The 25051-nt window shown below is 39.1% G+C and overlaps 1 protein-coding gene across 1 annotated transcript in view; it reads left to right on the plus strand.

Annotated features, from left to right (window-relative positions):
• LOC124798989 (dynein axonemal heavy chain 10) overlaps window positions 1–25051 on the plus strand; it is a 1080466-nt gene that overhangs the window by 945549 nt on the left and 109866 nt on the right. The window contains exon 52 of the mRNA XM_047262526.1: window positions 19675–19817. Coding sequence (XP_047118482.1) covers window positions 19675–19817 — 143 coding nt within the window. The remainder of the gene's footprint in view (window positions 1–19674; window positions 19818–25051) is intronic.

Raw genomic sequence — 25051 nt, forward strand, 5'->3', positions numbered from 1 at the left:
TTTATGTGTGTGTGTTCTGCTGCTGCTTGGTGAGTAGCTTTTTTCATCTATCCAGTTACATTATTTTAACACACACTAAGCTACACATGTAAAAGGAAGGCATTGAATGGCAGCAAATATAACATTACATGACATCAGCCAATCATAAACTGCAGATGGCTCCAAGTGGCAGGAAAGAGTATGGCCATTCTTCAGTTTCAGAGTTTTATTAGGGGCTTCAGTTCAACATTAGTGGTACTCATTGTTGTAGTGGTATTGTTATATATACACCGATCAACCAGAACATTATGACTGCTGACCTGCTATTGACATAAACTCATCTAGATGATACCAGCATCATCTGGTGAGGACTGAATGCTAGTCAGACACATGCATGGTGCATGTAGTATCAGTGAGTGTGTTGTCCATTTGTTGAGTGGGAAATGCACACGATCTATCTGAGTTTGACCAAGTGCAGATTGTGATAGATCAGAGGCTCAGCATGAGCATTTCGGAAACTGCATGACTTGTCAGGTGTTTGAGGAATGCTCTGGTGAGAGTCTTCAACATGTGGCAAAACCAAGATGAAATCACGTCCAGACGTTGTGGGGTTGGGCGGCCAGTACTAACTACAGATGTCAGACGTCATAGGCTGGGCAGAGTGGTAAAATAGGCCAGGCAGCAAACTGTGGCAGATCTAACATCAGACTTTAATGCTGTGCAGAATACAAATGTGTCTGAACACACAGTGTGCTAAACACCCCTAACGATGTGCCTCCGCAGCTGCCGACCAATGCATGTGCCAATGTTAACACAATGACATCAGCAACTATGACTGACATGGGCATGTGACCATCAGCACTGGACATTTTGTGCATTGGCAGAGCATTGATTGTCTGATGAATCCCAATACCCTCTTCATCATGCCAATGGGAGGACACAAATCTGTTGTCTTCCAGGGCAACAGCTCCTTGCACCTGTACTTCAGGATGGAGACAAGCTGGTGGCAGCTCCCTTATGCTCTGGCAAACATTCACATGGGAATCCATGGGTCCAGTGGGGCTTTTGCAAGGCATCACAATGACCAAGGAGTATCTTAAACTGGTTGAAAACCACATACATGCCTTCATCACAATCATGTTTCCACAAAGCAGTGGTATTTTTCAACAAGATAATGCACCATTTCAAAAGGGCAAGAGTGTGATGCTGTGGTTTGAGTAAGACAATGGCTAGTTCCAACTGATGCAGTGTCCCCCCAGCTTGCCAGATCTGAAATGGATCGAACACATCTGGGATGTAATTGAATGTGGCATCAAAGCTCATCTCACCCCCCACCCCTAATATTATTTTTTGACTTGACCTGTGAGTGCAGATGCGGTGTCAACTCCCTCCAGCGACCTACCAAGGTTTCATTGCTTCCATGCCACAGTGTGTTGCTGCTGTTCAGTTGGTAATAAATAATAATTTTTCTTTGATAACTCATGAAACATGGTGCAAAACATTATGGTAGTTTACATGTTTTGCTATTGTATCTAGTTTCTTGTCATTCTTTATATTTCAAGTGAAGAGTGCATCTGCATATTAATATTCTTTTCCTGGAGCATTCCCATTCAGAAACATCTGGAAATTACACTTCAGTAAATACTGTAGTAGGCATTCTTACCATCAGAGCCTCTTCTTCTTTTGGATTTTCTTTATTCTGTTGCATAATTTTCTGTAAGTTCTGGAAACTGATGAAAAGTATGAGAGGTAGTCATAAGGTTTTGAAAACTCAAGCTGTAATCATGAAACTTGGTAATGGCATTACTCCTTTTCTATATATTCATGCTTCAATGTGACAAATTTACCTATTAGCAGATGAATTGGCAGAAATTGTGGAAATCTGTATTTAGGCTGTTCAGGGAATGTTCCACATAGAAAAACAGCTTGTCACCATTCTGAAAGTGCCTATCAGCCTATGATTTCATCATTCAAGGAAAGGGGGAAAAGTTAATGGACAGCATCTCAGGAGAATATGGAGTGTGAGGTAAAACTTGATAGATCAAGAAAGCAGCATATGTGACTCTGTCCTGTGCAGAATGAGTTGGGGAAACCCTTGGACTGCTTCCCTGAGACTATATTATGACACCTTCCAAACCTCATCAGGAGATTTCAGTAGTATGCTCCTGTGATGGTTTCCCTTTACAAATACAACCTGCTAGAACTACATATGACAGTCCTGAAAAACACCACTCAACATCACCTAGCTTAGTCTTCACTTTCCTTGCTGTGATGAACCCACATGTTTCTACTGATTGCTTTGATAATTTGTCTTGAGATCTCAGAAATACCCTACCATTCATCCATGATGACTGGCAGTGGAAGAAGTCATCTCGATTGACCTGACACAGCTGTAAACTTTCCACTGTTGACTCAGTTTGGCAGGAACTTTCAGTGGGTGTGAGAATTTGTAAAATCAAGCTGGTGGCTACGTTTGTAATGTTCAAGATGCTGTGCAAGATGTTGAAAATAGATCCAGGACTAATTTTCACTTTTATCAGTTTTTGCCTCAGTTGTGATGCATCAGTCTTTGAGCAAAAGCCCTCCACTTCTATTGTGATTCCAGATTCTTCATAAAGAGATAGTCTGCCACTTCATTCTTCATTGTTCAGACTCATCTGACCACACTGGAAGTGTGTCACATGATAATGCAGTTGTCCATAATTTCTACCAGTTTATCATTGTTACAGCATTGTTCCCCTTCACACACAGAAAAAAGATTTACCATGTGATATAATCAATGCCCTTTGTCATTTTATTTTGGTTGCTACAGTACTGTGGTGTGAAGATTTTAATTTGTACCAGGTTTGCAAAAATGTACTTGCAGACAGACAAAAAATTAATTGGAAACTGTTTTAGCAATGTGATAATTAAAACTTTATGACTGCTGTCACAAAAATAATCAGATCTTGTATCAGAAATAGCATTAAATATGACACTTGTGTAAGCAAGTGAACTCATGTAAATGAACCAAAACTGACTTTTTATTTATGAAACAGATCACCATAGCAAGCTCCTTTACTCAGAGTCTTATTGTATCTTTAAGATTCCCCCCCCCCCTTCAACCACGGACCTAGCTGTAGGTGCAACCACAAGGGAGGGGTATCTGTTGATGAGAGGCCAGACAAACATGGGCTTCCTGAAGAGGGGCAGCAGCCTTTTCAGTAGTTGCAGAGGCAACTGCCTGGATGATTGACTGATATGGGCTTGTAACAGTAACCAAAACGACCTTGCTGTGCTGGTACTGCTAAAGGCTGAAAGCAAGGGTAAATAACAGCTGTAACTTTTCTTGAGGGCCTGCAGCTTTACTGTAGGGTTAAATGATGATGGCGTCCTCTTGGGTAACATATTCCCGAGGTAAAATAGTCCCCCATTTGGATCTCCGGCCAGGGACTGCTCAGGAGGATGTCATTATCATGAGAAACAAAACTGGCATTTTACGGATCACAGTGTGGAATGTCAGGTCCCTTAATAAGGCAGGTAGGTTAGAAAATTTAAGAAGGGAAATGGATAGGTTAAAGTTAGATGTAGTGGGAATTAGTGAAGTTCGGTGGCAGGAAGAACAAGACTTCAGGTCAGGTAAATACAGTGTTATAAATACAAAATCAAACAGGGGTAATGCAGGATTCAGTTTAATAATGAATAAAAAACATAGGAGTGCAGGTAACCTAGTACAAACAGCATAGTGAATGCATTATTGTAGCCAATATAGACATGAAGCCCACGCCTACCACAGTAGTACAAGTTTATATGCCAACTAGCTCTGCAGATGACAAAGAGATTGAAGAAATGTATGATGAGATAAAAGAAATTATTCAGATAGTGAAGGAAAACAAAGATTTAATAGTCATGGGGGACTGTAATTCGGTAGTAGAAAAAGGGAAAGAAGGAAAAGTTGTAGGTGAATATGGAATGGGGGTAAGGAATGAAAGATGAAGCCACCTGGTAGCATTTTGCACAGAGCATAACTTCATCACAGCTAACACTTGGTTAAAGAATCATGAAAGAAGGTTGTATATATGGAAGAGGCCTGGTGACACTGAAAGGTTTCAGATAAATTATATATTGGTAAGACAGAGATTTAGGAACCAGATTTCAAATTGTAAGACATTTCCAGGGGCAGATGTTGATACTGACCACAATCTATTGGTTATGAACTGTAGATTAAAACTCAAGAAACTGCAAAAAGATGGGAATTTAAGGAGATGGGACCAGGATAAACTGAAAGAACCAAAGTTCATAGAGAGTTTCAGAGAGAGCGTTAAGGGACGATTGACAAGAATGAGGGAAAGAAATACATTAGAAGAAGAATGGGTAGATTTGAGAGATGAAATAGTGAAGGCAGCAGAGGATAAGGCAGGTTAAAAGATGAGGGCTAGTAGAATTCCTTGGGTAACAGAAGACATATTGAATTTAACTGATGAAAAGAGAAAATATAAAAATGCAGTAAATGAAGCAGGCAAAAAGGAATACAAATGTCTCAAAAATGAGATCGACAGGAAGTGCAAAATGGCTAAGCAGGGATGGATAGAGAACAAATGTAAGGATGTAGAGGCACATGTCACTAGGGGTAAGATAGATACTGCCTACAGTAAAATTAAGGAGACCTTTGGAGAAAAGAGAACCACTTGCATGAATATCAAGAGTTCAGATGTAAAACCAGTTCGAAGCAAAGAAGGTAAAGCAAAAAGGTGGAAGGAGTATATAAAGAGTCTATACAGTGGCATGTACTTGAGGGCAATATTATGGATATGGAAGAGGATGTAAGTGGAGATGAAATAGATGCTATGATACTGCGTGAAGAATTTGACAGAGCACTGAAAGACCTAAGTCGTAACAAGACCCCGGGAGTACACAACACAACATTCCATTAGAACTACTGATAGCCTTGGGAGAGCCAGCCCTGACAAAACTCTACTGTCTGGTGAACAAGATGTATGAGGCAGATGAAATACCCTCAGACTTCAAGAAGAATATAATAATTCACATCCCAGAGAAAGCAGGTGTTGACAGCTGTGAAAATTACTGAAGTATTAGTTTAATAAGTCAAGGCTGCAAAATACTAACACAAATTCCCTACAGATGAATGGACAAACAAATAGAAGCCACTGTTGGGAAAGATCAGTTTGGATTTCGTAAAAATGTTGGAACACGTGAGGCAATACTGACCCTATGACTTATCTTAGAAGATAGATTAAGAAAAGGCTGCAAAATACTAACACAAAGTCTTTACAGATGAATGGACAAACAGGTAGAAGCCACTGTCAGGGAAGACCACTTTGGATTCTGTAGAAATGTTGGAGCACATGAGGCAGTACTGACCCTACGACTTATCTTAGAAGATAGGTTAAGGAAAGGCACACCTACATTTCCAGCATTTGTAGACTTAGAGAAAACTTTTCACAATGTTGACTGGAATACTCTTTTTCAAATTCTAAAGGTGGCAGGGGTCAAATACAGGGAGCAAAAGGCTTTTTACAATTTGTACAGAAACGAGATTGCAGTTATAATAATCAAGGGGTATGAAAGGGAAGCAGTGGTTGGGGAGGGAGTGAGACAGGGTTGTAGCCTACCCCTGATGTTTTTCAATCTATACACTGAGGAAAAAAAAAAAAAAAAAAAAAAAAAATTTGGAGTAGAAATTAAAATCCCTGGAGAAGTAATAAAAACTTTGAGGTGTGCCAATGACACTGTAATTCTGTCAGAGACAGCAAAGGACTTGGAAGAGCAGTTGAACGGAATAGACAGTTTCTTGAAAGGAGGATATAAGATGAACATCAGTCAAAGCAAAACAAGGATAATGAATGTAGTCTAACTAAATCAGGCGATGCTGAGGGAATTAGATTAGGAAATGAGACACTTACGATGGTAGATGAGTTTTGCTAGTTGGGGAGCAAAATAACTGATGATGGTTGAAGTAGGGAGGATATCAAATGTAGACTGGCAGTGGCAAGAAAAGCGTTTCTGATGAAGAGAAATTTGTTAACATGTAGTATAGATTTAAGTGTCAGGAAGTCCTTTCTCAAAGTATTTGTATGGTGTGCAGACATGTATGGATGTGAAACTGGACAATAAATAGTTTAGACAAGAAGAGAGTAGAAGCTTTCAAAATGTGGTGCTACAGAAGAATGTTGAAGATAGATGGGTAGATCATGTAACTAATGAGGAGGTACTGAATAGAATTGGGGAGAAGAGGAAGTTGTGCAGAATCTGTCTAGAAGAAGGTATCAGTTGGTAGGACATGTTCTGAGGCATCAAGGGATCACCAATTTAGTATTGGAGGGCAGCACGGATGGTAAAAATCATAGAGGGAGACCAAGAGATGAATACACTAAGCAGATTCAGAAAGATGTGGGGTGCAGTAGTTACTTGGAAATGAAGATGCTTGCACAGGATAGAGTAGCATGGAGAGCTGCATCAAATCAGTCACTGGACTGAAGACCACAACAACAACAATAACAACAACAACAACAAGATTTCTCAAGTGTTGAAGCACTGTCAACTACATCTTTGTAGGATGAATTGATAGATGTGTTATACCTGATTAAATATTCAGTACAGGCATTTTATTTTGAGGTTTTGTTGAAGAGTTATCACAATTTTATCACAAAATATCAATTAACCTTTCATCCCTGCTATTCATATGATTTCTGCCTCTATGCAAATACCGTGTGGTTATAATTAAAGTGCAGCTACTCACAGAGATCCAGTGTGGGCTGTAGTTATTGTATGGCAGTGAAACCTGGTAGATATTATAAATCATTAGTACACAACCAATTTATGATGGAAAAAAATTAGTTCCAATTTGGCCACCAAGTGCAAATCTGGCACTATGAATGTAAAAAAGACATATAGAAATGTTTCTTTGCATGTTTAATTAGGAACAGAACATGGGCAGAAAAGATGAAACAACAAGTGAATGTTGATTTTATTACTAACCACTGATTACAAAATTTGTTCACTATGAGCCTTGGAGATGTCAGTGAGATGCTGCATCCATAAAATGACTAGATCAACAGTTGCTCACAGTTGTTAAAATGAAATTTGAGCAATATGTTCCTATATACTGCCTATCAGATCAGGTAGAGACCATATGTGTCACTGGTAAGTACATTCTTTTAGATATTCCCAGGGCTAAAAGTCACATGGATTCAGATCAGCTGATCTTGCAGGCCATGTATCTAGAAAACATCTGGAGGTTGCATTAAGTAGATCTTTCACTGGGTGAGCGATATGAGCTGTTGTCCCATCTTGCATGAACTTAGTGGTTTTCACACAGTTGTGCTCTTCCAAAGTAAGATCACATGCTGTATAAGGAGGTCTCAATAACATGTAGACTTCATGGTATACCTAACAGGCTCTCTGGGTGTATTGTCATCAAAGGAGAACAGATTGAGAATAGAGGTGCTTGTGAATCCACATGACACTGTCGCACACGTCTAATTCAAAGACGTGTCACACAACATGTGCTTTAACAGTACCCCAAATTCAGCAGTTCTGTTTATTCACTGCACCCTGTAGTGTCAGGTGTACCTCATCACTTCATAGAATATTGGCCGGCCATGTGTCATCAACTTTGATCTGTGCCAGACACCAAAGAGCAAGTTCAGAACATTGCTGTGGATCATGAGGTTTCAATTGTTGCACCATCTGAATCTTGTACAGGTACCAGTCTAAAATAGACCACATATCTTTCCATATTGTTGACCATGGGATGGAAAAGTCTAACAACTCTGCACAAGCACTATCGCTACTCAGGGCACATGCTGCATGGTCAGTTACAGTAACAGCCACCTAGTCAATAGTGTCCATCAGGATAGGATGCCTTCCTTTTCCAAGTCCCACACCTCCTCACCCAAGTTTTCAAATTTCATTATCATCTTCTTTAATCAATTTAATAACATTGAGCCTCTCCTCTCTCAATGCAGCACAGAAATTGCTGCCATTCACATAAAACAGCTTCTCTAAGTGTGCATGGTCCTTCTTCTTGGTAGCCATACTATTAACTCTGGTCATGGTTTGTCAAATGACTGCATGGATGTCATTCAAAGAGTGTACATTGCCATATTTTCACCTGGTGGCCAGAACTGGAACTAGCTTGTATCCCAGCATAAATTGGTTCTGCAGTAACACACCGGCATATCTACCAAGTTTTGCTGCATATGATAATTACAGTCCACAGTGGATCTCTATGAGTAGCTGCAACCACCTAGTATGAGATTATGTCATTTTCTTAGAAAAACTGAAATATATTCTGCCTGTGTATAACAGTATACTGAAGAGAACTACACTCTATTGTAAATGGTTAAGATTAGCTAGAAACATAAATATCAATAGAAGACCCTGACAGCAAAATTCCACAGATACTCCATCTAAATTGCTGCAACATTCAAGAACTACTACTTGAACAGGACAGTAATATGGCAATGCCTGCCAAGATAAATGTAAATGTCATGTGACTAGGGCCTCCCGTCACGTAGACCATTCGCTGGGTGCAAGTCTTTCGATTTGACGCCACTTCGGTGACTTGCACCTCAAAGGGGATGATACCCAGTCCCTGAGTGGAGAAAATCTCTGACCTAGCTGGGAATCGAACTCAGGCCCTTGGGATTTACATTCTGTCGCGCTGACCATACAGCTACCGGGAGTGGACCATGCCAAGATGTCCACAGCATACATATAGACACAGCACCATGTCTATAGGTTTCAGCAGCATTGAGGGGCTGATCCAGTGCCTAGTAAACTCATCTACAACACTGTGGGAAAAGGCAAATGACACATTTTAAGATGTCCGTAGCACCTTGTAAAGGATACAGCACTGTATCTGAACTAGCTAAAACCAGAATGCTCACCCAGCCTGGGGAGATGGTGATGGAATAAAGAGTAGAAGATGCATATATTTTGGTAGATTGTATGCACTACAGACAGTGAGCAGAATGCAGCAGTTGAGGTATAAAAGAAATCACAGGAAGAGAAGCAAAGGCAGGAGTAGCTTGGAAGACAAGAAATCAGAAAAATATGGGCAAAAATGAAACAGAAAGACTGGGAGAGGGGGTGGGGTGGGGGGGGGGGGGTGAAGGGTAAATCAACAACTCAACAAATATTTAATAAAACTTGGACATAGTGTAATGAAACAGTATCTGTGTAAATCTCAGTTATTCTTCGCCATGTAGATTACGTAAGATGTGTGTGCAGGCGCAATATTATGAACCTTTCTTGATTCATTTTGAAATATACACTCTCAGAACTTTATGAGTAATGTTTTGTGTAACAAAACTTATTTCTTGTGGCATCCATCATTAGAGATTTTTGAGCATTTCTATGATCCTCTGACACTGATTCCTTATCTACATGTATTCCCTGAAAACCACTGTGATGTGCTTGGCAGAAGGAACTTTCCATTGTACCACACATTAGGGTTTCTCCCTGTTCCTTTCTCATACCGGGCATGAGAAGAATGACAGCTGAAACGCTCCTGTTACCCTGGAATTAGTCTAATCTTGTCTTTGCGTTCCCAAAGGGAACAATATGTAAGGGGCTGTAGTATATTTCCAAAATCAAACTTAATAATTGTTTTTGAAGCATTGTGAGTCAAGTTTCACAATTGGTGTCCATCTTGTTAGTTGGTGTCTATCTTCCAGCATCTGCCAGTTAATGGTAACTTAGTATCTCTTAGTATATCTGTGACACACTGCCATGTATCAGATAAACCTGTAGCCATTCATGCTGTCCTTCTTTGCATAAATCCAAAATACCCTGTTAATTCTATTTGGTAAGGCCCCACACACTTGAGGAATATTGGAGGATGAGTGAAACAAGTGTTTTGCAAGCTATATTCTTTGTAGATTGATAACATTTATTGGTATCCAACCAATGGAGTGAAGTCTGCCACCTCTTCTGTCTATACTTGAGCCTATGTATTCAATATCTCCACAGACTGTTAGACCCAGGTATTTGTATGAATTGTGGCTCAGTGATATTGTATTCATACTGCCTGCCTGTACTTGTGTGGCCAGAAACCTCTGCTGTTGTAAGCCATCTCATTCACCTGGGTCCATGATGTGATTCTGTGTGCCCAGTTCTTGGCTGCCAGGCAGTCTCTAGTCTGTTCTGTGAGCCACCACTCACTGTTGTGGTCAGCATCCTTTCAAACCAGGGTATCTGCCCCAGGCGGCAATTTCAGGGGGCACCAAATTCATACTGCTGTGGTCAGCATCCTTCCAAACCAGGGTATCTGCCCCAGGCGGCAATTTCAGGGGGCACCAAATTCATATTCTTGAAGAAAAAATCCCTGTTTCACAAAGTACCCAGCATCCAAAGCACATTGGTCATCAGTTATTCATATGATTTTGAAATGCATCCCTGTTGATTTTTGAACATTTTTAATGCATTCTAAGTTGATTTCTGAATGAATCATAAGCTGATTGTTGAATGCTTGCATAGTGTATGTGATGTCTCTGCCAGGGGAATGCCCATCACATCTAGAAATAAAAAACTTTCCCACAGACAAAAGGGGACGTGGCTATTCGAGCTGAGCCAAATAAACCTGAATGAGTGAATGCCAATCGTTGTTTGTTTATGTGGTTGATTGGGTGTATAAATGACAAGTGTTATAATCATTAGTGTAATTCATAGATTCAGGATACCAGAGTGGAAGTAAATGACTAACAGGAAAAACGGGTAAGAAAGATTACATATTGTCATCTCAGTGTATCCAAGAAAATGACATTTTGCCAGAAAATCTTTGCCAGATCACTACACTACTAAGGGCTAGTTGTTGAGTCCCCAGTTAGCAGTCACTTCAGTTCTAATCTTGGAATAGTGCAGAAAACGCCTTGTACAAATACATAATACTGCCTAACTGGAGAATAAACAAGAGAAACTGAACCAGTGGTTCTGGCAGGGTTTGTGAAGTTAATCAGAGAATAAGTTTTGGCAGTGGCAGGAACAGGTACAGAATTAGTGATTGCAAGATTATTTGTTAGAACGAGGAAGGAGAAGAAACAGGAACATCTTACAAGTTATATGGAAGAATATGATGATTTCATGGGTATATAAAAATTTTGTACTACTACTACTACTACTACTACTACTACTTTTCAATCTCATGATGTTGGTGCTTCATGAATTATATTCTGTCATGTTATTTCTGTAAATGAGGTAGATAAAAATGACTGCTTGTGCCAAAACATTCTCACTTATTTGGCATGTGGTACAATTGGTGCAATATTAGAAAGTATTATATCATCTTATCCAGCAGGCAGTGTCAAAATAGATGTAATAGTCTTGAGTACTATTCATATTAATAGCTTTTTCAGTATTAGACAACAGCATTTTGATTTTTCAAGGAGCAAAATGTTTGACAAGCCTTTGATGAGGTAATAGATTCTTTCGCAGAAAAGAAACCATGCTTTGTAAAGTTGTAGCAATATTAGAGACCAAAAAATGTTGAGACTTAAGGATTGAAGAAATGTGTACTGTCTTGCTTGTCTCTTGTCTTTACTGGTTTATGTTTCCTATATTTAATTTTATGTCACACAAAAGAGACAGTTATTAGCTGATAGGCAATAAAGAGTGTCTAATTCTCCTGGTCACAACCAATCACACCCAGTATTAACTGTGAGTTTTTTAAAGGGGGGGGGGGGGGGGGGTAGGATGTCAAACTGACCAACTGGGAACATGAGAGACATCACAGGACATCTTAATTTCCACTGTCCTGAATATAGGTTTGTTTTGATGGCTTCCATTACAAAATATACCCGTTTCAATTCCACAGAGTGAAATACAGTGACATGCAATAGAAAAAATGTAAGACTTTTGTTCAGTCTTAAGTGTGCCAAAGTACAATGCCACATTTTTTCACATTTCCTTGATACGTGTTTTACATATCAAGCTCTTCACAAAGAGAATTGCAGCCAGGTAGGTGCAGTGTTTCTTGATTTATGAAAAGCATTTCACTCAATACCACATTTATGCTTTTTGCAAAAGTATGATCATATGGGTTATCAAGTGAAATTTGTGACTGGACTGAAAGTCATCATCAGATGTAGGAGTAACTTCAGATGTGCGTTGGGACCCTTGCTGTTCATGTTACATGTTAATGACATTGCAGACAATATTAATAGTAAAATCAGGCTTTTCACAGATGAAGCAATTATCTACAACGAAGTACCATCTGAAAGGAGCTGCATAAATATTCAGTCGAATCTTAATAATATTTCAAATTTGTGCAGAGATAGATGTTCAGATATGTAAAATTGCGCACTTCACATAAAAAGTATCCTATGACTATAATATCAATGAGTCACTGTTGGAATTGGCCAACTCATACAAATGCCTGAGCGTAAAACTTTGTAGGGATTTGCAATGGAAAGATCACATGTGTTCAGCCATGGGTAAAGCAGGTGGTAGACTTCAGTTTACTGGTAGAATACGAGGGAAGTGCAATCAGTCTAGAGAGGAGATTGCTTACAAATCATTCGTTCAACTGGTTCAGGAATACTCCCCTGTTGTGTGGAACCTGTACCAGATAGGACTGACAGGGATTGCTGAGCTTATACAGAGAAGAGCAGTGCAAATGGTCACAGGTTTGTTTAATCTGTAAGAAAGTGTCACAGAGATATTGAAGGAACTGAACTGGGAGACTATTGAAGATAGATGTAAACTATCATGAGAAAATCTGTTAACAAAGTTTCAAAAATTGGCTTTAAATGATGTCTCTAGGAATATACTAGAAACCCCTATGTATTGCTCACATAGGGATCGTGAGGATAAGATTAGAATAATTACAGCATGCACAGAGGCATTCAAACAATCATTCTTCCTGCTCTCCATACATGAATGGAATAGGAAGAAACGCTAATAACTGGTAAAGTGGGACGCACCCTCCACCATACACCTCACAATGGTTTGCAGAGTAGATGTAGGTGTAGATGTAGAAATCTGGTCCGTTACTTGGTAAGCTCATATTTTTCTCACTAAACGACAGAGCAGGGTACCACCAATGCCTTTCTTAAATCAAGGAATATAACTTCAATCTGGGTACCATTGACTACAACTATTAATCTCATGGAGAAACAAAGTGAGCTGAGTTTTGCATCATCTTTGTGGAATCCATGTTGAGTTTTGTAGAGGAGATTTTTTTCTCCACATACCTCATAATTCTTGAGTTTAAAATGCATTCCATAACTGTACAGCAAACTGACATAAACAATGTAGGTGTATAATTGTGAGCACCTGTCCAATTATACTTTTTTGCATTCACTGGCTACCCTTGTTTGCTCCAACAACCTACAATAAACTGCTTCTAGAAGAGGAGCAAGTTCTTTTGCAAAACCTTTGCAGAATCTTGCAGGTATCTCATCTGGTCCTCATGCCTTTCCACTACTAAGCAACTGTAGTTGCTTTCCTATTCCACTATCAGTTAAGTCAATATCTGCTATTTTGACATTCATGTAGTGATTAGAAAGTGAGACTTAGTCACAATCCTCCACAGTGCAACAATTTTGGAAGGCCAAATGCAGTATTTCAACCTTCTCTCTGTTATCCTCTGTTTCAGTGTCAGTATGGAAGTGGCTGAGTAGATGATTTTGGACCATTTACTGATTTTATATAAGACCAAAAACTGTTAGGGCTTTTAGTCAAATTGGTTGACAGTATTTTACTTTCAAAGTCATCGAATACTAAGCTTTGTTGCTCTTCTCATACTCATTTGCACTTCATTCAGCTCTTGTGTCAGCTAGATTTTGACTTCTCTTGTACATATTATTAATCTCTCTTTGTTTATGTAGCAGTTTTCTGACATTGTTGTTAAACAACAGCTATTTATCCATCCCTTAAGACCTTGCTCAGAACATATTTGTCTAAGGTGTATTGAAAGATTCTTTCCACTAATTGCTGGGTTTGTTGATTTTGTGATCCTTTGGTTTCAAATGAGTACGTTTTAAGGAAGTAAGAATTATTAGTTGATGCAAGGCCTCACAAAATTTTCTGTATTTTGTACCATTATGATTTGTTATTTTACATGATGAATTCTTTCTTACTGTTTTCAGGAGTGAATTCTCCCTTCTATGTAGACTGTGAAATCTTCAAATGATATTTGGTCATTTGTATGAGAAGTCTGTGTATTTTTTTCTGCTGTATGTGATATTACAGTTCTGCTAATTTTTGTGGTTGCTACTAGATTTAAATACATAACTTGTGGCTGCAACTCATCATTATTTTAACCCTTTCAGTCATGAATTATTTTTTTCCTGAAAAAAAAAAAAACCATGGCTTTGCTATCCAGTTCTTAAAATTAAATTATTATTTTTCGGACACACAAAATATTCCGAGGTGCCCCCCAAGGGGGGATATAATGCGTCCCCAAATGAGGATATTGTGTTCAAATGGGTGCAGTATAAGACGAAAAGTCAAAGTATTTTATTTGATTTTATTTCACCAAAATGCATAAATTACACACAACCTACTTCATGATTATATACATAAACTGGTTTTACACTTTTGAAGAATGATAATAAAAAAATCCTTTTTCTATCCAGACATAAGTGAATGTTACATTTTATACAATGAAATGTGGTTTTGCCTTTGCAACCTGGTTTCTTGCACCTGAAAATGATTTTTTGTCACAGACCACTGGAAGATGTCCAACATTGTTCAAATGAACATCGGCTTCTGGGTAAACTCCTGCATTGGCTCGTTTTGAAGTTCTTCGAGATATGCCACTCTCACGAGCGGGACACCCCTTTTCCTGGCAGCTGGTTTATCTATTTTTGTCAGTACTTTGGCCACACATACGCTAAAGTGAAGCAAATTAAGGGTCTTATTTTTAAGAACACCTAATTCTGATGAATTTTTCTTGTACTCAACCATGCATTTACACATGCAATATCAACGGCACAAGCAAACATGCGAAATGTCCACTTTCGTGATCTTATGAATGTGCGATAAATAGTGATCAGAAAATCCATCTTGAGAACCCCTCCCATATGTTGATTGCAAACTTGAATATCTTCTGGCTGATCAATTGTGACATATTTCTCGAGAACCTATGATAAAAAATGCTTTTACGAAAATAAAAACTCATAAAAAACATATATCTGAGTAACCCAGATGAAAAAGCAGCTAAACTCATTTTATGTTGATTTTGAGGTGGACACATGGCCTTATAGATTTTTTCAGTGCCTAATAGATGGAATATGTTTCAGGTTGAAAACCAGCTATAAACTGTCAAAAATGGCTGTCAAAAATTGTGTTCAGTTTTAAAAGCAGCTAATTGCTGTCGTTGGGTGCAAAGCCCGCTAAATGCCCAATACGCATGGCTGCTGCCCTGCCTTGTCCAGACGCAAAGCACATGAACAGACATCAGACTTACAAATCTGGACATTCAAAGTTCCCTTTGAGTCTGTCACAATTAGAATAGATATTTCTCTTATTCAGCTTTAGGTCAGCTGCACTGTAACAAATTCATACGTAACAATAACATTCTCACTGCCAGTGTATAATCGTTTGGATGGGACGAGTGTTTTGTGATTACCTCAGTGTCACTTATCATACAGTTAGCGGCTTTGCATCTAGGCTACTCAGCTTACAATATACGATATGATATAAAATGTCTAACATTACCGGTACCTCCATCATTGTCCTCTTGTTCAAAATTATCTCCAGGATCATCAGATAGATCGTCAACTTCAGATGAATTAAGGATCCCTGTAACTTCTGCTTTTGTAAGTGGCCTTCTTCTGTCTTTTACTCAGGGTACTGTGAAATCGCTGTAAGATGACTAAAAAGACAGCAAAATAATATCCTAAATTTCTATGCTATTACAACCTTTCAGTCACAGTGTCCTCATTTGGAGACATGTATAAAGTTATAAATATGTCACTTACCTTTCGTTCTGAAAGACACCTTTAGTTTTCACCTTCAAGAATACACCTTTCTACGCACAGGGAAACATTCCACGTAGGAAAAATATATCTAAAAACAAAGATGATGTGACTTACCAAATGAAAGTGCTGGCAGGTCGACAGACTCACAAACAAACACAAACATACACACAAAATTCAAGCTTTCGCAACAAACTGCTGCCTCATCAGGAAAGAGGGAAGGAGAGGGAAAGACGAAAGGATGTGGGTTTTAAGGGAGAGGGTAAGGAGTCATTCCAATCCCGGGAGCGGAAAGACTTACCTTAGGGGGAAAAAAGGATGGGTATACACTCGCACACACACACATTTCCATCCACACATATATCGACACAAGCAGACATATTTAAAGACAAAGAGTTTGGGCAGAGATGTCAGTCGAGGCAGAAGTGCAGAGGCAAAGGTGTTGTTGAATGACAGGTGAGGTATGAGTGGCAGCAACTTGAAATTAGCGGAGATTGAGGCCTGGTGGATAACGGGAAGAGAGGATATATTGAAGAGCAAGTTCCCATCTCCGGAGTTCGGATAGGTTGGTGTTAGTGGGAAGTATCCAGATATCCCGGACGGTGTAACACTGTGCCAAGATGTGCTGGCCGTGCACCAAGACATGTTTAGTCACAGGGTGATCCTCATTATCAACAAACACTGTCTGCCTGTGACCATTCATGTGAATGGACAGTTTGTTGCTGGTCATTCCCACATAGAATGCGTCATAGTGTAGGCAGGTCAGTTGGTAGATCACGTGGGTGCTTTCACACGTGGCTCTGCCTTTGATCGTGTACACCTTCTGGGTTACAGGACTGGAGTAGGTGGTGGTGGGAGGGTGCATGGGACAGGTTTTACACCGGGGGCGGTTACAAGGGTAGGAGCCAGAGGGTAGGGAAGGTGGTTTGGGGATTTCATAGGGATGAACTAAGAGGTTACGAAGGTTAGGTGGACGGCGGAAAGACACTCTTGGTGGAGTGGAGAGGATTTCATGAAGGATGGATCTCATTTCAGGGCAGGATTTGAGGAAGTCGTATCCCTGCTGGAGAGCCACATTCAGAATCTGATCCAGTCCCGGAAAGTATCCTGTCACAAGTGGGGCACTTTTGTGGTTCTTCTGTGGGAGGTTCTGGGTTTGAGAGGATGAGGAAGTGGCTCTGGTTATTTGTTTCTGTACCAGGTCGGGAGGGTAGTTGCGGGATGCGAAAACTGTTGTCAGGTTGTTGGTGTAATGCTTCAGGGATTCCGGGCTGGAGCAGATTCGTTTGCCACGAAGACCTAGGCTGTAGGGAAGGGACCGTTTGATGTGGAATGGGTGGCAGCTGTCGTAATGGAGGTACTGTTACTTGTTGGTGGGTTTGATGTGGACGGATGTGTGAAGCTGGCCATTGGACAGGTGGAGGTCAACATCAAGGAAAGTGGCATGGGATTTGGAGTAGGACCAGGTGAATCTGATGGAACCAAAGGAGTTGAGGTTGGAGAGGAAATTCTGGAGTTCTTCTTCACTGTGAGTCCAGATCATGAAGATGTCATCAATAAATCTGTACCAAACTTTGGGTTGGCAGGCCTGTGTAACCAAGAAGGCTTCCTCTAAGCGACCCATGAATAGGTTGGCGTACGAAGGGGCCATCCTGGTACCCATGGCTGTTCCCTTTGATTGTTGGTATGTCTGGCCTTCAAAAGTGAAGAAGTTGTGGGTCAGGATGAAGCTAAGGTAATGGTTCCATCAGATTCACCTGGTCCTACTCCAAATCCCATGCCACTTTCCTTGATGTTGACCTCCACCTGTCCAATGGCCAGCTTCACACGTCAGTCCACATCAAACCCACCAACAAGCAACGGTACCTCCATTACGACAGCTGCCACCCATTCCACATCAAACGGTCCCTTCCCTACAGCCTAGGTCTTCGTGGCAAACGAATCTGCTCCAGTCCGGAATCCCTGAAGCATTACACCAACAACCTGACAACAGCTTTCGCATCCCGCAACTACCCTCCCGACCTGGTACAGAAGCAAATAACCAGAGCCACTTCCTCATCCTCTCAAACCCAGAACCTCCCACAGAAGAACCACAAAAGTGCCCCACTTGTGACAGGATACTTTCCGGGACTGGATCAGATTCTGAATGTGGCTCTCCAGCAGGGATACGACTTCCTCAAATCCTGCCCTGAAATGAGATCCATCCTTCATGAAATCCTCCCCACTCCACCAAGAGTGTCTTTCCACCGTCCACCTAACCTTCGTAACCTCTTAGTTCATCCCTATGAAATCCCCAAACCACCTTCCCTACCCTCTGGCTCCTACCCTTGTAACTGCCCCCGGTGTAAAACTTGTCTCATGCACCCTCCCACCACCACCTACTCCAGTCCTGTAACCCAGAAGGTGTACACAATCAAAGGCAGAGCCACGTGTGAAAGCACCCACGTGATCTACCAACTGACCTGCCTACACTGTGATGCATTCTATGTGGGAATGACCAGCAACAAACTGTCCATTCGCATGAATGGCAACAGGCAGACAGTGTTTGTTGGTAATGAGGATCACCCTGTGGCTAAACATGCCTTGGTGCACGGCCAGCACATCTTGGCACAGTGTTACACCGTCTGGGATATCTGGATACTTCCCACTAACACCAACCTATCCGAACTCCGGAGATGGGAACTTGCTCTTCAATATATCCTCTCTTCCCGTTATCCACCAGGCCTCAATCTCTGCTAATTTCAAGTTGCCGCCACTCATACCTCACCTGTCATTCAACAACACCTTTGCCTCTGCACTTCTGCCTCGACTGACATCTCTGCCCAAACTCTTTGTGTTTAAATATGTCTGCTTGTGTCTGTATATGTGTGGATGGAAATGTGTGTGTGTGTGCGGGTGTATACCCATCCTTTTTTCCCCCTAAGGTAAGTCTTTCCGCTCCCGGGATTGGAATGACTCCTTACCCTCTCCCTTAAAACCCACATCCTTTCGTCTTTCCCTCTCCTTCCCTCTTTCCTGATGAGGCAACAGTTTGTTGCAAAAGCTTGAATTTTGTGTGTATGTTTGTGTTTGTTTGTGTGTCTGTCGACCTGCCAGCACTTTCATTTGGTAAGTCACATCATCTTTGCTTTTTTTTATATATATATATATATATATATATATATATATATATATATATATATATATATATATATATATATATATATATATATATAATTTTTATTTTATTTTTTTTTTTTGTTTTTTTTTACCTAAACTCAGAAGATGGGAGCTACAAAGATTACTGGGAAACACCCATGTGACTGTGCACATTCAGTTTTGTTTTGTGGTACCACAGATTAACAGGAGATGTTGACACTGTTCTCAAATAAACTCTCTGATTGTGACAATATGAGGACAACAATAACAAATGGTAAAATTTAACAAATTTTAATATACTAAGCATTTATTTAGTATGTCCTTATATGAGGATGCCATGACTGAAAGGGTTAAACTGGTAGTTTATGATATACCCTGAATTGCAATTTAGAGAAGGATACATGTCACTTTTAGGATTGTTTTTGCGCCACACTATTGTGTTTTTATTCAAATATATGCTTTTCAGTACCTATTGCTGCATTATTATAACATATATTTGTAACTGCAGAAGTAATCAGTGTAATCTTTGGTCCTGAAAGGACAGTTCTTCAGCATGAGTGTTAATCTTTGAAGAAATTTTGGCTCATGTTTTTTATATGCAGCCTTACACTTATAATGCCCATTTGTGTTCCAGTGGTGACAGAGCCTCCGTATGGACTCAAACTGAATCTACGCAACACTTACTTCAAGATGCGAACACAAAGCCTTGAGGCCTGTGAACACCCAGCTTTCAAGTCTTTAGTATATGTGCTGGCATTTTTTCATGCTGTGGTGCAGGTATATAATGACATCATTGCTGTAATGCAACTTCATATTAACAAAGCATTAATTACTTTAAAAATTTGTAGAACTTGTTTTATGGTTCAGGTTTTTCTCATGTAGGACTGAAGAAATAAAATGTTTTGCTTGGGCAGCTTTTGGCTCATGGCAGTTTTGACAGATTTAATATCCCTACAATTTCCTTGTGTTGATGTTCACAATTACATGATAAATATAACAAGAAAATTTCTTATAGTTGCATATAATAGTTCACATACCTTATATCACAGTTGCTTGTATTATTCTGTTTGCTTATAAAATTAGAAAATATGAATTCAAATTCACTTAAAAATGTACAAAAACATACATAATGGGAGTGTGAATGTCATTCTTTGTCTCTTTATGTCTCTTTATGTCTCTCAAAATTTATCTTACTTTTATTGTGCATGGATGTATCTGTTTTTTGTTATGTTGGAAAATTTGGAAATGCTCACTAGAAAATAGCAGGGTCTACAGATTGATACAAACAATACAAATTTTGAAACTCCCTTGTGAGACCATGTACAACAATTAACACTACACCAATAAGAGAGAAATGCATATAAGGACAAATGTAAGTAACTTTTTTATTTCTTGAAAACATGCTAAATTTTTACTGTGGATAAAAATTAAAGAAAAATGTTATAAAATTCTAGAGACTTCTATACTCTTTCCAAATGTATTTACACAAGTAAAAGTCTGAAACAGACTCTTTGTAGTTCATATTAGTGAAGTAGAAAGTCTGGTTATCTTGAAGTAAGATGTAGCAAATTCTGTGTAATATTTCAACCTGTATGCTGTTACTTATGGTATGAGTACATAAAATTCTACAGATATTCATAGACATTACTAGCAGTTTGTAAGAATAAAATAAAATGTGTTTGAGCCAAAAGTATACTTCAAAACAAGATATTCCATTAAAACATATGATCATACTTTTTTTTAAACATCTGGAAACAAATGTATCTTTCAGAGGAAACTATCCTAGTTTTCAGAACTAATAGTTGCTTCCTTGAGGAGGAGAAAGGAATGTACTGGGGAAGGTTAAAAGGAATGGCAGATTATACAGACCCCAGGATTAGAGAACTCATCTGTTGTGATGCTGTGTGAAGACAAACATAAAGGGAAAGATGTCAGAGAGAGCAGGAGATCAAAGGTAGTACACTGGTAATCAGTGTACCAGTTTCAGTTGAAACACAAGTTGACTGAATCCAGTCAGAAGACTAAGTGACTTAAAAAAGAAAAAATAAGACTGGGACACTTCTAGGCTAGAGCTATTGTGAGGTAGAGGCAGTGGAGGCTAAACTAAAATTATTGTGTGTAATGAATGTTTTAAAATAATTTACATTTAGTTTTTAAAAATCCTGCTTTATAATTTGTATATTGTATTTGTAAAGGGGAAACTAAAATTATTGTATGTAGTCAATGTTTTAGAATAATTTACAATTAATTTGTAAAATTCGTACCTCATAATTTGTGTATTTTATTATTATTTAAAAAACCGCATAAATAAAGTAAGTTTATTGTTACACTGCAGACAGACTTGATTACTTGTGTTATCCAAGATTGGATTCAGATGAATAAGTAAGTAACCAGGCAACACTGTGTGTTCAGCTAGTTAAGTAAATAATTGATGGCTGTGATCTATAGCCAAGGATTAAATTGAAAGTGAAAAACTATTAACTAGTTTAATAAAATTAGCAATAAGTGGCCATTGTGGTTGTGGGAAAATAGCAATAATGGTTGTTAAGTATATTTTAGCTCCAAGTGTCTCAAACTAGGCTAAAATGAACCACTTGTACACCTACTTCAGTAGATTAGATCAACCAAAATACTATGAGTGTATGAAAATAAGTAACAAGATTGAAAAAAGATGAATGAGAGTATGACATTTACAGGAATTAGTGGTGAAATTATTCCTTTAGATCAGTATTCACATCATTCATTGTGTCTATTTGGTGATATTATTACAGAAAATTTAGGTACTGTGAGACCGTACTTTGCTCATTGGAGACATTGACTGTCTTATATTCCTTAGAAACACTTTAGCAATTACTGAAAGAGAATTTCAATTTGTCAAATAAATTTAGGAAAAATGACTCAGATCTGAAACACATCTGTCATGAGCTTGTGGATGTTATTCATTACTTGAGAAATACAGTGAGATGTAGTATAGAGTTTGGATTTTTTGTGTAGGCTTGAAAAGCAAGGTAAACTAAATATCATAACAAGATTAAAATGTTCCTGAAATCAGGAAGATGATATACTGAACACAAAGAACATTACATTCGACATGAATGATTTTAGAAACTTATTCAATGTAAATGTAAATACCTCTTGTTGCCGTTGTCATCTTCAGTGCTACTGTGATAACTTGTACTGTCCTCAAGTTTGCCATCATTTACACCACCACTATTTTGAGTGTACAGTTCTCTATTTCACTTAAATTCATGTCATTCCCTCCACTGTCCATGTCTCTCATACCCTCATTACATTTTCTTCACTTCTTACTCCCAGGTACCTTTATATTAAGTGATATATCATCCCTACTCCTCCTCCTCCACCACCACCACCACTATCACTACCATCACATCAACAGTGAGCTAATAATCATCTCAGTTTCACATCTTATCATACTCCCTTGAATTTAGATTTAGTATTGTTTCTTTACATTCCTATAATGTATTTAATCCAATCTCAGAAAATTCAATGATTATGGACATACTGGACTTCACTGGTATGTGTCAATGAAAACATAATAATATGGAATGATTCTAGTCAGGTACATTTCTTTTGAATTATTTTGTACACTATTTCTTTTTTCCAATCTTGCAGGTTCGTTTTCTTTGCTGAATATAGAACACTTTTTAAAAATTAAATTTTCAGTGTAATATTCCATAGTGGCTTAGTGAACAACTGTTCCCCATAGTTATAATACGGAATCATGTTACACTCACTGATTTTATGATTTACAGTAGCTTCTTATGTATATCTCATTTTCCTTGAGTTTGAAGTTACAGTAGATTGATTTGAAATTTGTGAATTAGAATTTCTTCAAAAAATAAGAACACAGTTTCAAAATATTTTCTTTGAAAGTTTTACATGAGGTAGACTACACTTCATCTTCATCTCATTATTGATAATTGCTATCCTCACTCATCAGTATTAATACAATATGCAATGAACAGTCTCAAAATATTTTCTTTCAAAAGTTTTAAGTGAGGTAGGATGGACTTCATCTTCATCTTGGTACAGTATACAATGAAATATATCCTTTGACAGCGAGACTACGCTATACATTGTCTTTAGATAACTTAAGAAGTAATGGTAACAACTCCCTGACTAGTAGAGACACTCAGTCATCAAATGGCACACAAACAAGACTGAGAGCTTTACTAACTGTCAGATGAGTACTTCTTGAGAGCTTTAAGGCAGGCTGTTCCAGCTCATGTACCCGCTTGGAGGTTCCGAAACAGACATCGGCAAAGGTGAACAGGGGTGGCCTACACTACCTGCCCATGTCTGCAGGCATGCCCCCCTCCCCCTCCCCTCCCACCACAGACACACCTGCATGACTACGTTGTCTCAATTGATTACATTGCAGTGGCGATGCAGTTCAATTGAGGTGACTGGTTGTGTTGGATATAGAGGACAATAGGTGATGGGAGAAAGGAACTGCATAGTGAGAGGAACAATTGGGGAATTTTGATTGATGGCTACCAATGCATGGGAAGGTATATGGCACCGATGAGCTGCTCCTGGCCACAGGCAGTTGGAGTTATGTATGGCACACAGTGACATGGAGCAGTGGACTGGGAGGGGGAGATTGAGCAGGGGAAGAGGGTGACTGTGAGGAACAGGATTTAAGTGCAGGTTGGTTGTAATGAAGGCTGCAGACTCCATTTTAGGGTATATTTACAGCTTGTAAAATTTTGTTATATTTCTATGAATTTTTACGTAGTATTGTGTAAATTTAGAGGAGTTTCCATGTTCTCACAGTATACTTGAGGGCACAAACTGAAATAGTACACAGAATTTGTCATTTTCATATTACCATTGTGAGATTATATAAGTGAACTTCCTTGAGTTTTAAAACATGTTTCATTCATATTATTTCGGACTCAGCATTTGAAAGAATTCAGCAGTATTATTTGCATTTATTGTAATCTATCACCTTTCTCTCTAAAGGTTAGTTAGCATGGCATTAATTACACTAAGGTGACAAAAGTTATGGGATACCTCCTCATATCACATCAGAGCTCCCTTTGCCCAGGATAGTGCAGCAATTCAATGTGGCATGGTCTCAACAAGTCCGCTGCAGGTATATTGATCCATGCTGCATCTATAGTCATCCACTATTGTAGAAGTGTTGCTGGTGCAAAATTTTGTGCACAAACTGACCTCTTGATTATGTCCCATAAATTTTCAATGGGCTTCATGTTGGGTAGCCAAATCATTCACTCAAATGGCCCAGAATGTTCTTCAAACCAATTGCAAATGATTGTGCCCTGGTGTCATGGCACATTGTTATCCATAAAAATTCCAATATTGTTCTGGAACATGAAGTCCATGAATGGCTGCATATTGTTTCCAAGTAGCCAAACATAACCATATCCAGTCAATGATCAATTCAGTTAGACCAGAGGACCCAGTCAATCTGACATAAACCACAGCCCACACCATCAGGGAGCCACTACCAGCTTGCACAGTGCCATATTGACAACTAGGGTCCACAGCTTTGTGGGGTTTGCACCACACTCGAACCTTACCATAAGCTCTTATCAACTGAAATTGGGGCTCATCTGACCAGGCCACAGTTTTATAGTTGTCTAAGGTTCAACTGATATGGCCACAAGCTAAGGAGAGGTGCTGCAGGTGATGATGTGCTGTTAACAAAGGAACTTGCATTGGTCTTCTGCTGCCACAGCCCATTGATGCCAAATTTAGCTGCAGTGTCTCAACAGACATGTTCATCACACATCCCACATTGATTTCTGTGGTTATTTTATGCAGTATTGCTTGACTGTTAGTAATAACAACGCTTTGCAGATGCTGCTGCTTTGGTCACTAAGTGAAGACCGTTGTGAGAGGTAATGCCTGAAATTTGGTATTCTCAGCACACTCTTGTTGCTGTGCAGCTCAGAATATTGAATTCTCTAACGACTTCCAAAATGCAATGTCCCATGTCTCTAGCTGCAACTACTGGTCTGTGT

The sequence above is a fragment of the Schistocerca piceifrons genome, chromosome 5 (genome assembly GCF_021461385.2).
Source record: "Schistocerca piceifrons isolate TAMUIC-IGC-003096 chromosome 5, iqSchPice1.1, whole genome shotgun sequence".
NCBI lineage: Eukaryota > Metazoa > Arthropoda > Insecta > Orthoptera > Acrididae > Schistocerca > Schistocerca piceifrons.